Genomic DNA, 15,046 nt, shown 5'->3' with positions numbered 1-15,046 from the left:
ATAATAACTGTTAACTCATCCTTTAACCACTTCCCAACCGGCCGTTGTATATAAACGGCTGGATGGTGGCAGTGCAGGGTCGGGTGGTTGTTTATAAACGGCCTCCCCACACCCTGCTTGTGCGCGCTCCCTGGGAGCACACAGCACCGCGATCTGGTGCCCGCTGTGTCCTCCGGACACAGTAAAACACCGATCGTTGGACGGGACCTCTGTACGACGTCCCGATCATGTGATCACTGATTGGCCAATCGGTGATCACATGCAAAGTAGTAAGCAAGATGTCACTTGTGACATAATTGCTTACTACGTGTGAAATCTGTGAATGATCACAGATGTCACATGGTACAAGGCTATTCACAACAGCCTTGTACCATGTGACAAGCTGTGACCAATCAAAGCTCACTCAGTACTTCTCAATGACTTCAAGAATGCAGACAGAGAGAAAGAGAAATGATTGCTTTTACATCCTATATGGGTGTAAAAGCAATCAGTTTAAAAAAAAAAAAAATCTTCATCACCCCCCACAAGTAGTACAGTGTCACCATGGTGACACTGTACTGCTAGGGTGACAGTATGTAAAAAAATAAATAAAATAATAATATAAAAATGTAAAAAAAAAATGTTTAAAATTTATAATTTTTGGTTATAAACTAATTTGGATTTTTTTTTTTTATTAAAAAGATAACGGAATAAATTTTGGCCAAGATGTATGATGAAATATTATTTGTTTGCAAAATTTTATTTAAAAAAACACTTTTTTTCAAAATTTTTGGACTTTTTCATTACATAGCAAAAAAAAATAAAAATCCCAGCGGTGAAGAAGTACCACCAAAATAAAGCTTTATCTGTCTCAAAGAAATGGTAAAAAATTCATTTGGGTACAGTGTTGCATGACCGCACAATTGTCATTCAAAGTGTGATAGCGCTGAAAGCTGAAAATTGCCCTGGTCAGGAAGGGGGTAAAAGTGTCTGGTCTGGAAGTGGTTAAAGTATTTAGCACTTCAGCAATATTATTCTTCTTTGCAGATACATCCACTTTCTCTATATAATTTTTGTTTGCTCTATATCCGGGTCCCCAACACTCCTACAGGCTCTCTATAGGCTCAGAAGAAAAGAAAGAAGACACTTTTCCTTGTGTAATAAATAAAAAACACGTCAATCTTTATTTAAAAATGCACTCATAGAGGACAAATCTGAAAGAAAGAAAAAATATCGTAAAAAAACTATTCTAAATAATGTTTGATTGTGTTATGTATATTACACAAGGAGTAGCACCTTTTTTCTTTTCAGCTGGCCAAACATGTATTGAAATTTGGCTGGTTCAGCAGGAACCAGGCGAATTTTGATCCTTGTATGGGCACCTTGGTTGTACAGAAGTTAATCTCTTAATCAACTTCTGTACAACCACTGTTGTCAGGTTTTTCCCCAAATGATCAGTGCCGCCTGCTATAGCCAGCAGCACTGATGATTGTGTTCTGACAACAGGGAAGGTTCCCCACCCTGTGAGCACAATAGCACAGCAGGAGTGAGTTTTTTTTTTTGTTTGGTTTTTTTTTTTCTTTCAACTTCCTGGTTGAATGAAAAAAAAAATAATGTATGGCCTGCCTTACAAAGAGATATTGGAGGAGTGTTGAGAACCCCAATTAGACAGAAAAAGCATTTGGGCAGGAATGAGTGTATTTACTTTCACTGAGAAACAGCCTGAAAGGAATTGGGAGAGACTGAGAGGAGAGACACAGACACACAGGAGTTCTGCATACTACAGACTAAAACTGTGAGATAAACTTTTTTATGCTTCCATGTTCAAATGGTGATTTTATATTTCTGAAACTGCATAATAACAGCCACTCACATTGAAAAAAGACTGCATATATAAGGACAAGAAAAAAGTGGTTACTTTTAGCATCCAAACATAAAGCAAGGGACTGTTTTTGTATCTGAACATATAAATCAGAGAGCACAGTGCTATGTAAAGATGATTGCTAAACCCACTTGTTTTTTGCAGGGATAGAATCAGTGATTACTTTGAATATCTGAAAAATCTGAATGCACATTTCTGTGTGTAAAATAAGAGAAGTGATTGATAAAGCTACAGGTGGTATTACTATTATTTGTAAGGATGGTAGTTACTTCCTGAGCATAAGAATCAGAGAACAGTGCTGTATAAAGGATAGGAGGGGTGGTCACCAAAACTATTGTTTGTTCTGTGTATGTACTTTTGATTTTGTGCATGATAAACAGTGCTCCTTGGCCTAGAACAGCTGCATGTAAAAATTACATTTGAAGTTACTCAGATTTTTCTTATATTGTTTAAAGCAAAATTGCACTCTTTACCACTCATACATAGGAAATGCTATTTATCAAAAACAAGTATCCTATGAATATTTACGAACCCTCAGGTCTTTTTACCATATGCACAAGTTTTCATTTGATGCTTCTTGTATTGTTTATGGAAAAATTGCATTCTTTACCACCTATAGATAGGTAAACAAGCCACCTCTTCAAGTCTATTACCATCTTTTGAAATAGCCAGTTTTCATTATATAGCCTTGGTAGATTTGTAAAGGACCCCTTTTGAAATGCCTCTGCCTTTTTACTATCTACTTAGACAACCTGCATTTTATATTCCTAAACACACTGGCCCAGGTAAAGCATTTGCTTCTTGAATAGAAATAAGAGTGTGGAGCCTTTATACTTTCCTTTTTAATGTGTAAAATGTAAAACTTGTCTGGCCTACCATATGTGTCAACCTCATATACACATAACATATATACCGTATACATATATATTTTATATAAACATCGTATAAATTCTATGCATTAATCTGATAGCATATCTTGCAAAAAAATTATGTTGATGGGGCAAAGTTGAACATACCTAGGACTGCACCTCTAAGACCTTGATGCGGTGGTCCTCCCCAGCCTTGCTGACATTGTGACTTTTGGCTTTTAAGCTTAAAGTATCTTGCATATGGTGAATTTTTCCTGGACAATATTGCTTCCTAATTATTTCTTCTCAGTAAAAATTGGAGAATAAAAAGTAGCTTACTGTAATCTGCAATTAAGCACACTTCTCAATTTGCAACTTGTTTTAAAAGGTGAGTCTACCAAATTAATAAGGAATTGAAAAAATGTTGCTGCACTACCATAAACAGGGCCTATAGACCTAAAACATATATATTTATTCTACAAACTCCACCGTCTTAGATTGATAAAGACATCTTATATAAATAGATATATTCAATACTGTGCAATAAAGTATCAAGCATATAAAAAATGAAAACAGAAAATAAATCACTGAGACTATCAAAAAGTTGTGCAAAACCACAAATTTTGTGGTAGTCTCAGTGATTTATTCTGTGTTTTAATTTTTATATAAGATGTCTTTATCAATCTAAGACGGTGGAGTTTGTAGGAGATAGATAGATAGATATAGATATAGATATATATATGGTTTAGGTCTATAGGCTCAATTCCCTTGTATTCTATCAAGGTGTATAGTCAGGTGATAGCTGCTTCCTAATTTTAGGTTTTTATATATATAATTTTTGGTTAGCGCAGGTGGTTCATATACAAGCTACCAATTTATATGATAATATATAACATATATAATATGTTGATTATAGATAGATGCTGATAGGTTGAATATTTGCTGGTTTCTCCTAATTTTTTTTGATTAGTATAGTCGCTCAGGAGGCCTTAGGTGAAATCTCTCAGAAATGTCTTCCCAGGCCTTAAGTCTCCACTGATTACCTTGCAGCAATTCCTGTAATTTTAATGTAAACTGAATAAGAAGAATGAGAGCACACCACTTTGGCCATGAGTCATAATTGTATTTGGAAATTCAGGTGCAGTGACTCCACGAAAGTCAACAAGTGATCTAAAGATGGTTGATTATTAAATTGACCGGTGGCTGTCTGATGCCTAAATATGGATTTGGTTTGACTAGCGCATTAACAATTGTGTTTTCTAATGCAATCATATGACCCTACTTTAGATCGTCCGGTCACCTACTTGTACAACACACTGCACTACTACGAGGTCCACCTTCGAGATCGAACAAACTTGAAACGCAAGTTAGTCCACTCCATTATTGGCTCTTTAAAGGATAACCGGCCTCAGGGGTGGTGCCTCAGTGAATTATATCTCAAATATGGCATGAATGCACGAGAGGACAATCCATGGATTCCAGATGACACCTACTACTGCAAACTGATTGGTCGACTGGTTGACAATATCCTTTCTCATGTTTTTGTTTCTGCCAAAAAGATTTGCATTTTTATAAGTTTGTTTTGTACAGATATTCCAGGCTTACTAAATAGTGAAAAGAGGACAAAAAATGTGGTGCACTAATCCTATATACTGAAAACAACCAAATAATCTCAATCCACACAAACCAAGGACTGTGTAAACACACCATATGTAATAGGACTCCTAAATGAGATAAAAGGAAAAACTCCCAACTGGTTGTTTTCATTATATAGGATTAGCGCAGCACATTTTTTTGTCCTCCTTTTTTTCAGTATTTGGTATATAGTTTGGTGCTAGGAGCCATTCCTGGGTTGTGAGGTTTTTTTTCTTGTGGGGGGGTTAGTGGCAGTGCAGGAGGTTCGTTCTGTTTAGTATTACAGGCTTACTGTCATCTCTCTGGGTCATGTTTCTGCCACTGCCTGTATCACTGTTGGGAGGATTTTCTCTCCCTTATCTCAGAGGCAGGACAAAAAGCAAAAGGAAATCTACCTAAATTGAGGACAAGTCACTGGAAAAGGAGTCCCCACTAGGAGATTTACTTCACATCCTATTCTGGAAATATCCAACAAATTTTGGGTTTCAGTGCACAAAGTGAGGGTGAATCTTCCCATAGGGACAATGACAGCAGCATAAGCTTGAAAGAGTTTCTAGCCTTCCCCTACTCCAGTCAGAGCAAATGAAAATTTTTGAATGGTGTTCCAAATTAAAGAATTTTGGTATTTTACTTTATGTTCAAGTGCACATACAGTCAGCACCCTTGTTGAGTGTTATCAGAAAATAAATTACAGCATAGTTTACTGGAGATCACACAATTCCCATGAAATAATTATGGACCTGAGCAGATTCATAAACTTTTCCTGAGATAGAAGGAGCAGTAAAGTATAGTCGGTGTAGAGCAGTGTTTCTCAACTCCAGTCCTCATGGACCCCCAACAGGTCATGTTTTCAGGATTTCCCTCAGATGAAACAGCTGTGGTAATTACTAAGGCAGTGAAACTGATCAAATCACCTGTGCAAAATAATGGAAATCCTGAAAACATGACCTGTTGGGGGTCCATGAGGACTGGAGTTGAGAAACACTGGTGTAGAGCAATATCAAGCTGGACCCAATCTACATATGTAGAATGTTTTAACAAAGATATTTAACCTTCAGTACTGGGCACTTTTACCCCCTTCTTTCCCAGGTCAATTTTCAGCTTTCAGCTGCACTCTGAATGACAATTGCGTGGTCATGCAACGCTGTACCCAAACTAAATTTTTATCATTTTTTTCAAACAAATAGAGATTTCTTTTGGTGGTATTTAGACACCACTAGGTTTTTGGGTTTTTTTGCTAAATGAACAAAAAATTTTGAAGAGAAATGCGTTTTTCTTCGTGATAAGATTTTGCAAATAAATAAATGTTCTTCATAATTTTAGCCCAAAATGTATTCTGCTGCATTTATTTTATAGCAGACCAAGGCGTTTAGTAAGAGGCATGGCAAGTTTTTTTGAAGTTATTTTTTGTCACAATTTTTTTGAAAATTAAGAAATTAAAAAAAAAATAACTTTTTTTTTTTTTTACATACTGTCACTAATGCAGTACAGAGTCATCACATAACTGGACAGTACGGGGGAAAAAAAACAAAACTTAATAATTTTTTTCTATTTTTTTTTTAAACTCCTTGTGACCAGAGCAATATAATGTTACCATAGTAACATTGTACTACTCTGGGGAAGTGATCAGGAATTTTTTTTCACACATTAAGATTGCTTATAGCAGTGAAATTCAGTGCATTAAGCAATCATTTTACTTAATGAAATTGATTAATTCAGTTTGTTTTGTTGTGATTAGCTGTGATTGGCCACAGCTAATCACATGGTACAAATGGGGTGTGATTGGCCCAGTCTGTACCATGTGACCAATCACAGCCAAAAAGACAATTGTAACAATGAATGGCATGATTCAAAGCCATTCATTGTTTACAATTGTTATGTGTTCTGCTATGATTGGTCACAGCAATCCCATGGTACTGGCAGCAGGGCTGGTACACTGATCAGTCATCCGGACACAGCCAGTGAAAGATTGCGCCCACAGCGTGGCCAAAAAAGTCCTGACCAACCATCAAATTTCTATAGGCCGGGCAGGAAGTGGTTAAAAGCAAGTAAAGTGATTTGATGCGTTAAAGTGGTATTAAACCCAAAAACAAACATTTATTATATTGAAGCTTACCAATTCTCGGATGTGGTGGCTGCATTAGTTTTGCGTTTTTTAAGGCTTTCTTTCCTTGATATTCACCTGATGATCTGGCCAGTAACTCTGTTGTTTTTCAAAAGAATACTCTCTTGCAGATTCAGCAGTTAGGCGTCGTTCACACCACACCATACGTGCAGAAAACTAATGGAAACTGACACGCAGACTCATTTGCAGAGACATCAGTTTTCTTGTGTGCGGCAATGAGTTTTATACACATTGCAGATTCCTGCACAAAAGGAATCTGCACATGATACTAGTGTTGTGGTGTGAACAGGGCACATAGAGAACAACTGATTTTGTTGTGCCCTTGCAGAACATGTGCAGGAAAACTGACATCTTTGCACCATGGTATAAACGAGCCCTTACAGAAATGGGACAAACCATGTACATCTTGACAGGGGTCCTTACAGTGAACAACTTTTATTTAATTCCTTTATAAGCAGTTTACAGCAACAGGTTTTTTTTTATTTTGGGATAAAGTGTGAGCTGGAGATCAGCTTCAGTTTGTTAGTGCATCTAAATATACTAGTATGTCAAATATTCTTCTCCTCCTATCCACACTCCCTCCAGACTGACAATGCTGCTGTCCAAAGGTGTCTCTATTGCTCTCTAATACAGGAGTTGTGTTACTGGCCGTATTACCAGGTGAAAATTAAGGTGAAAAAGCCTAAAAAAAAGAAAAACAAATACAGGCACCACGTCTAAGGTATGGTCAGCTGCAATATATACATTTTTGGTTTAACCCCGTGGCAGTCTTATTGGAGGGTACTGTGAAACTTTTCCTTAACATTCGTCACCTATGGCAGGAAAATCTCCTGGCCCATTTCCAAACTGTGACTGGAGGTTTAATGAATTCCCTAATCCAGCAGCTCATGCCCTTCATGTCACTTGTGTTGAGCTCATGGCTTTGGCTGTTCCAGGGAAAGATGTCGGTAATGCCCTTCTCAATGTCGTTCTAAAAAGGTATGGTAAAGTTTGCCTTTTTTTTTTGTTTTTGCTTTTCATTGATCTTTTCATACTAAGAGCTTCTCTTCATATACAAAAAAAAAAAACATTCTGAATACCAAGAGTCCAAACTAGTGTTGTCAGGAAGGCAACCAGTTGCAGTTTTTATAATGCAGAGACCAGAAGAGCCAAAAAAAGCTCTTAAAAGAATATGTAAACCCACCGTTTCATATTCCTGATGTGCCTGCTGTACCATGTACTTGCATGAAAAAGTGTCCTGTTTGCTTTTTATTGTTTCCTTTGTGTGAAATACCTGGTGTTCCTGCCAGTTCCACTGCTTTCCTATTAAAAACTGAACACACTAGGCATGAAAGAACAGCGTGGTCAGTTCTCTAGCTGTGCTGGGAGCTCTGCCTGCTCTCCTCCAGTGATCAAACTTGTCCTGACACGCCCCCTCCCTGCACATCCATTCACTGGGGAGACTAGTGTACTGCTGTTTCTTCACCCTCACCTCATTCTGCTGAGAACAGTAATCGCTTATAAAAATAGGGGAACCAGGTATTTATAATGTTTTTTATCTGTATACACAAATGTTTTTATAAAAATGAAAACCTGTGCTACACCCAATGTATAATGTGAACCAATATATATATATGTGTATAAGTGAAATGAATAAATAGGTAAAGTGAACTGCCGCTGCTCTCTTCCTGAATACCAGAAAAAAATCTATACAAATAAAGTGAGTGCGCTGTACACTGACAATAACCTGACACAATAAACATACATTAACCACAAACTCGCATGTATACAAATGTACAAAAATTAACTTATAAAGTGCTATGAATCAATGTCCGTAACATGAAAATAGTTCCAAATCCAATGTGAAGGAAGAAAAAGTGCTGCGTGCTGAATATAATTCCAACAAGGTACTATAGTGTTCAAAAGTGCTCGCCACACCACACAAATTAGCCTCTTACCAGACCAATTTGATCTCAAATCAAGAGATCAAACGAGCAGATGGTGTCCAGATTCCACACTGACACCTGTGCTATCAATGTCAAGGGAGATGGACAGCTGCGGGCTCACCCGGATGAATTCCTCACACCAAACCACTCTGCGTACAGTTAAAACAGAAGAGACTTCATAATGCAGCCCGATAAAACGAAAACCATTGCACTTACATGGATAAGGTGCATAAAGGCAGTATACAGATTCAAATCAGCTGCGGTGTCATTCCAGCTCCCGGAACGTGGTGATGTCACTGTAGACTCCGCCCGACGATTTTCTCTAAAAACCTCCATCTCCAATCCCAGAGGATGCCAGTTTTAGAGAAACGCGTCGGGCGGAGTCTTCTGTGACGTCACCACATTCCGGCTGGCGGAATGACACCGCGGCTGATTTGAATCTATACTGCCTTTATGCACCTTATCCATGTAAGTGCAATGTTTTATTAAATAAACCTTTTAGTTTTATCGGGTTGCGCACAAATATTTTACCTTTCATTTCTATATTAACCTCCCTAGTGTGGCTCTGGGTTCATTTTCAGTACCAAAAGTGGTAACTCCGAGCCACACTGTAGTATAACTCACCTTGTCCTGCGATCCCCCGATGTCCTCCAGCTGAAGCTGGCATCCGTCTTCTGGGTTCCCTTCCCTGCGAGCGTTGCGACGCAGGGGGGCGGAACCGGCAGAAGATTCCAAAAAAAAAAAACCATTACATACACAGAATACATTGTAATCTGTTAGGATTACATTACTGTATCAAATCATTTCACTTCAGTTTTGTCCAATGCCCTGCCTGCACTTTTACCGTTCTTTCTGCCTGGAAACTTGAGAACGTTCATGGCATCCAAAAAGCGTACATTGTGCGGAACAATGTAAAAAATGGAATCCCTAGCACTTTCTGGTCACAAGCAGCCTTCTGCATTCCAGATACACCTTGTGAGATTGATTGTTTTAATTTTTCTTTCTCCTTGGCTACAGAAGAGGCAATATTTTATAACATTTTGCACCTGCTAATCCAGGGCTTGAAAAAGCCGCTTGCCAAATGCGAGGAGAAATTCCTGTGTGGCGAGCGGCGACCACAGATGATGGATGAAGCGGCTTGTCCTAGGTCTATGGATAGATCTTACATCCAGTTATTAACACGGTGTCCTTTTTTAATACTTTAATGGCAGAAAATGTGTTATGTGACTTTCTAATATAATAACAGAGATGCTGTGAATACACATTACACGTTTACATAGGTTTAATAAATTAGGTTCTAGGCTCAGTCTGGCCTCTTATCCACTATGAGACTTGATTATGTAAACCAGCTTTCTATTAGTCTCTATTCTAAAGAAAAATGTAATTTCATAAGCTTTAAGGGGGCGTGGTTGGGGCAGGCCAGGGGTGGGGTTGGAGGCGGACCTGGGCAAGGTTGGGTGGGGCAACTGATGGAGTGTAAGGTTTGTGCCTGGCTAGTAGGTCTGGACTCAAAATTTTAAGCCCTGTGCTAATCCCTTTGACCCGTTTCATTTCTGGTATTTGCACTTACTGCATTATCCTCCAAAAACATGTCAACAACAACTGCAAGGATAGAAAGGATTTTTTTTCAGGCACCATCATATGTCACTACAGTTACAGTGCATTCATAATGCTGCTCAAAACAGTTGTTTTCCAGCTTCATGTTCCTTTTTTGTTGGGTTTTTTTTCATATTAAGGGAGCCTGAAAAAGTGCTTTCCTCACCAGTGTGTATGAAAATGGGGTTAAAACTAAACAACTTCAAAGATCTACTCCATTATAATATAGCCATGGTGCCTCTTAAAATATCTTTTTGCTGCTTTACTTATAATTACTGGCAATGCTTTGATTCCTTTCTAGTGCACACATTAGGGAACAATCTAAATGAATAATTCTATGGGGAAAGAAAGTCTGATGACAATCTCCCATGATACATCTAGAAGATGTAACATCTGTTAATTAATATAGGCATCTGAATCGCCCTGTCTGCAACTGTAAATTAAATACATAGAGACTTCACTTTTCCCTTGTTCAAAATGTGTAGTGCAGAAATCACACAAAAAAGAGCCCCAAGCTGTTGAATGTATTATTGTAAGGTATGCTATGTAGTAAGATCACAGGTCTCTAACTAGTAAAAGAAACAATCTTCCTGATGCCAATAGATGAGTGGTTTGGGTGTGTGTTTGTGCATTCTTAGATATAGAAATAATATCATTGCATGTAAAAAAACAAAAACAAAACATAGATATACAGTATGTCTTCGTGACACAAATTCCAAAAGGCATACTGTGCCTATAGGAGTAACCCTAAACCTGTATTATGAAAGTCAGATCTGTGATAAAGTTTGCCACAGCCTTTTAGATCTTTGCAATTCTATGAAAGCTACCGTATTTTCCGGCGTATAAGACGACTGGGCGTATAAGACGACCCCCTACTTTTCCTGTTAAAATATAGGGTTTGAGCTATACTCGCCGTATAAGACTACCCCTCTTCCAACACACACCAAATAAAAATGAAAAAACATATTTTGATTTCAATATGGTATGGTATTTCAGTATGGTATTCCAATGATGGGGTGCTATTCCTCCCACTGACACCAATGATGAGGCACTACTCCTCCCACTGACACCAATGATGGGGCACTATTTCATCCACTGACACCAATGATGGGGCACTATTCCTCCCACTGATACCAATAATGGGACACTATTCCTCCCACTGACACCAATGATGGTGCCCCATCATTAGTGTCAGTGTGTGAGGAATAGTGCCCCATCATTAGTCAGTGGGAGGAATAGTGCTCCATCATTAGTCAGTGGGAGGAATAGTGCTCCATCATTGGTGTCAGTGGGAGGAATAGCGGCCCATCATTGGTATCAGTGGGAGGAATAGCACCCCATCATTGGTGTCAGTGGGAGGAATAGTGCCCCATCGTTGGTATCAGTGGGAGGAATAGTGCCCCATCGTTGGTGTCAGTGGGGGAGGAATAGTGCCCCATCGTTGGTGTCAGTGGGGAGGAGGAATAGTGCCCCATCATTGGTATCAGTGGGGAGAACAGTGCCTCATCGTTGGTGTCAGTGGGGGAGGAACAGTGCCTCATCGTTGGTGTCAGTGGGGGAGGAACAGTGCCTCATCGTTGGTGTCAGTGGGGGAGGAACAGTGCCTCATCGTTGGTGTCAGTGGGGGAGGAACAGTGCCTCATCGTTGGTGTCAGTGTGGAGGAGGAATAGTGCCCCATCGTTAGTGTCAGTGGGGGAGAGGAGCGGCTGCTCCTTCTTCCAGTGCGGCCGCTCGATTTTCGCGGGGCCGCTCGGCTCCGCCTCCTCGCCGGTGATTGGTCGCCTGTGTGCCTTTCCAGTGCTGGCGCCCAATCACCGGTAAGGAGGCGGAGCCGAGCGGCCGCGTGACCATCGAGCGGCCGAACTGAAAGGAGCAGCCACGCTTCTTGGACCGGATCGTCGTGGGACCGGAGCCAGGTAAGGTACAGCAGCCCCTCTGTTCACCCCTGTACTTAGTGTCCGTTGGAGGAGGAGGGGGGGGGCGGCGCCGCGCCGCCCCTCGAAAAAGTGCCGCCCTGACACCGGCTCGCACTGGCGTATAAGACGACCCCCCACTTTTCAGAAGATTTTCAGGGGTTGAAAAGTCGTCTTATACACCAGAAAATACGGTAATGTGCCCCATGATGAGGATTCTGCAAGCTACACTAGTGAATTGCATTGCAGAAAGCGCTAACAAGAGGCTGAATAAATCACATAAAATAGTAACACAGTTAAGTGCTGTTTGTGATACTGTTATTTGCATTAACAGTTATTTTTGAAGACAAGCGTTTGGGGGGCTGCTTCTCTGTACAAGCAGTACTGAAAAATTACGTGTCAGTGCAGAAAAGAGGAAAGCGGGGGTGTCTACTAATCACCGTCTGTATTCTTGTGCTCATTGCCCATTACATTACATACTGTATTTTTCACTCCATAAGACACACTTTTTCCCCCCAAAAAAGGGGGAAAAATGTCAGTGCGTCTTATGGAGCGAATGTAAAGCGGCTGGTCTGGTATTTCTGCCGCCACCATGTCAGAATATCGGGCTGGCCGCACAGCTCTTCTCTCCTACAGGACCTTACCTGTTTCTCGCTCCAGCGCTGCAGTACTTCCCGTGGCGGCTTCTGTGACAGCCGGGTGCCCACTGCGCATGCGCGAGAAGCGCTGTGCTTTGTGAATGGTCCGGTGTCTTCTGGGACACATGACAGGTACTTGCGCAGTGGGCACCCGGCTGTCACAGAAGCCGCCGCGGGAAGAAGGAAGGACAACTCCACGGAAGTGGGAGAGGGTACCTGTCAAATTCAGGTACCCTCTCCCCCTCCCTCCCCAAAGCTCCGCAGTCTCTGGTAATCTCCTTTACTGTCTGCAGTCTCTGGTCATCCCCTGCACGGTCTGCAGTCTCTGGCCATCTCCTGTACTATGTCCGCAGTCTCTGGTCATCTCCTGTACTGTGTCCGCAGTCTCTGGTCATCCCCTGTACTGTGTCCGCAGTCTCTGGTCATCCCCTGTACTGTGTCCGCAGTCTCTGATCATTTCCTGTACTGTGCCTGCAGTCTCTGGTCATCTCCTGTACTATGTCCGCAGTCTCTGGTCATCCCCTGTACTGTGTCCGCAGTCTCTGGTCATCCCCTGTACTATGTCCGCAGTCTCTGGTCATCTCCTGTACTGTGTCCGCAGTCTCTGGCCATCTCCTGTACTATGTCCGCAGTCTCTGGTCATCTCCTGTACTATGTCCGCAGTCTCTGGTCATCCCCTGTACTGTGTCCGCAGTCTCTGGTCATCTCCTGTACTATGTCCGCAGTCTCTGGTCATCCCCTGTACTATGTCCGCAGTCTCTGGTCATCCCCTGTACTATGTCCGCAGTCTCTGGTCATCTCCTGTACTATGTCCGCAGTCTCTGGTCATCTCCTGTACTGTGTCCGCAGTCTCTGGTCATCCCCTGTACTATGTCCACAGTCTCTGGTCATCTCCTGTACTATGTCCGCAGTCTCTGGTCATCTCCTGTACTATGTCCGCAGTCTCTGGTCATCTCCTGTACTGTGTCCGCAGTCTCTGGTCATCCCCTGTACTGTGTCCGCAGTCTCTGGTCATTCCCTGTACTGTGTCCGCTGTCTCTGGTCATCTCCTGTACTGTCTGCAGTCTCTGGTCATTCCCTGTACTATGTCCGCAGTCTCTGGTCATCCCTTGTACTGTGTCCACAGTCTCTGGTCATCCCCTGGACTGTGTCAGCAGTCTCTGGTCATCCCCTGGACTGTGTCAGCAGTCTCTGGTCATCCCCTGGACTGTGTCAGCAGTCTCTGGTCATCCCCTGGACTGTGTCAGCAGTCTCTGGTCATCCCCTGGACTGTGTCTGCAGTCTCTGGTCATCCCCTGTACTATGTCCGCAGTCTCTGGTCATTCCCTGTACTATGTCCGCAGTCTCTGGTCATTCCCTGTACTATGACCGCAGTCTCTGGTCATTCCCTGTACTATGTCCGCAGTCTCTGGTCATTCCCTGAACTATGTCCGCAGTCTCTGGTCATTCCCTGTACTATGACCGCAGTCTCTGGTCATTCCCTGTACTATGACCGCAGTCTCTGGTCATTCCCTGTACTGTGTCCGCAGTCTCTGGTCATCTCCTGTACTGTGTCCGCAGTCTCTGGTCATCTCCTGTACTGTGTCTGCAGTCCATTGGTTCAGAATATTTTTTTTTCTTGTTTTTCTCCTCTAAAACCTAGGTGTGTCTTATGGTCAGGTGCGTCTTATAGAGAGAAAAATACAGTGTGCAGAATCCAAAGTATTTGCAGGCATTAAAATGACCCCCAACACATATGGTAACTGAGTAATATACTTGGAAAGGAACAGGTAAATGCCTCTAATTGGAGGAAATGTCAGTCACAGAAATGGTTATTAGAAAAGGAGGATATTGTCCTTAAAGAGTGTCTAAACCCAACAACAAAAATGTAATATATTGCAGCCTGCAAATCCTTAAAGGTGGTGGCTGTATTAGTTTTCTTATTTAGGGTTTTTTCCCCTTTATTTGCCCCTGAACTGATCAATAGCACACTTCTCATTGTCGTGTGATTCCATTTTATGGAGGAGCAATGTAACTACCCTTGGACAGGCAATCGTTGGAGAGAGAATTTTTAGATGAAATTTGCCTTTATTTGTTAGTCAAGTCCAACGAAGTGCTAGTGGATCTAACACTTGTTGAGCAGTTATTTTTTTTCTTTTTGGGATAAAAGATTTGCATAAATGAATACAAGCAAAGCATTGTAAGCACCCCTGCCAGTGTTCAATGTCTTATTTTAACCCTCTAACTGTCACTTTTGCTGGAGAGCTTGAAAGTTGAAAAATAAAAGATTTACTGGAGGAACCACCAGGTGAGAATAAAAGCGAAAAACCTAAAGCAAGAAAACGAATGCATCCACTCCATTTATCCGTTGATAAGCTGCCGTGCATAAAATGTTTTAGGGTTAAGATATACTTCAGTGAAAATTTCTGTGTGAAAGGAGAATTCCCCAGATTTTGAAATAAGAACTGGAGGCTACAAAAGGGTAGTCATCTGAGATTCCCTTGCAGTTAGCAAGTAGTTTTCCA

At 41.3% G+C, this 15,046-nt stretch overlaps 1 protein-coding gene across 2 annotated transcripts in view; it reads left to right on the top strand.

The window, feature by feature from the left end:
- The window catches only part of MED23 (mediator complex subunit 23), a 146,415-nt gene that overhangs the window by 120,115 nt on the left and 11,254 nt on the right, over positions 1-15,046 (top strand). For both annotated transcript variants that reach the window (XM_089676173.1, XM_089676172.1), the window contains 2 exons: positions 3,997-4,233; positions 7,282-7,447. In XM_089676173.1, the coding sequence (XP_089532299.1) occupies positions 3,997-4,233; positions 7,282-7,447 (403 nt within the window). The remainder of the gene's footprint in view (positions 1-3,996; positions 4,234-7,281; positions 7,448-15,046) is intronic.

This window comes from Staurois parvus, unplaced genomic scaffold (genome assembly GCF_062004578.1).
Source record: "Staurois parvus isolate SC_StPar_1 unplaced genomic scaffold, SC_StPar_1.0 ptg000165l, whole genome shotgun sequence".
NCBI lineage: Eukaryota > Metazoa > Chordata > Amphibia > Anura > Ranidae > Staurois > Staurois parvus.
This window is presented reverse-complemented; position numbering and strand designations above follow the sequence as displayed.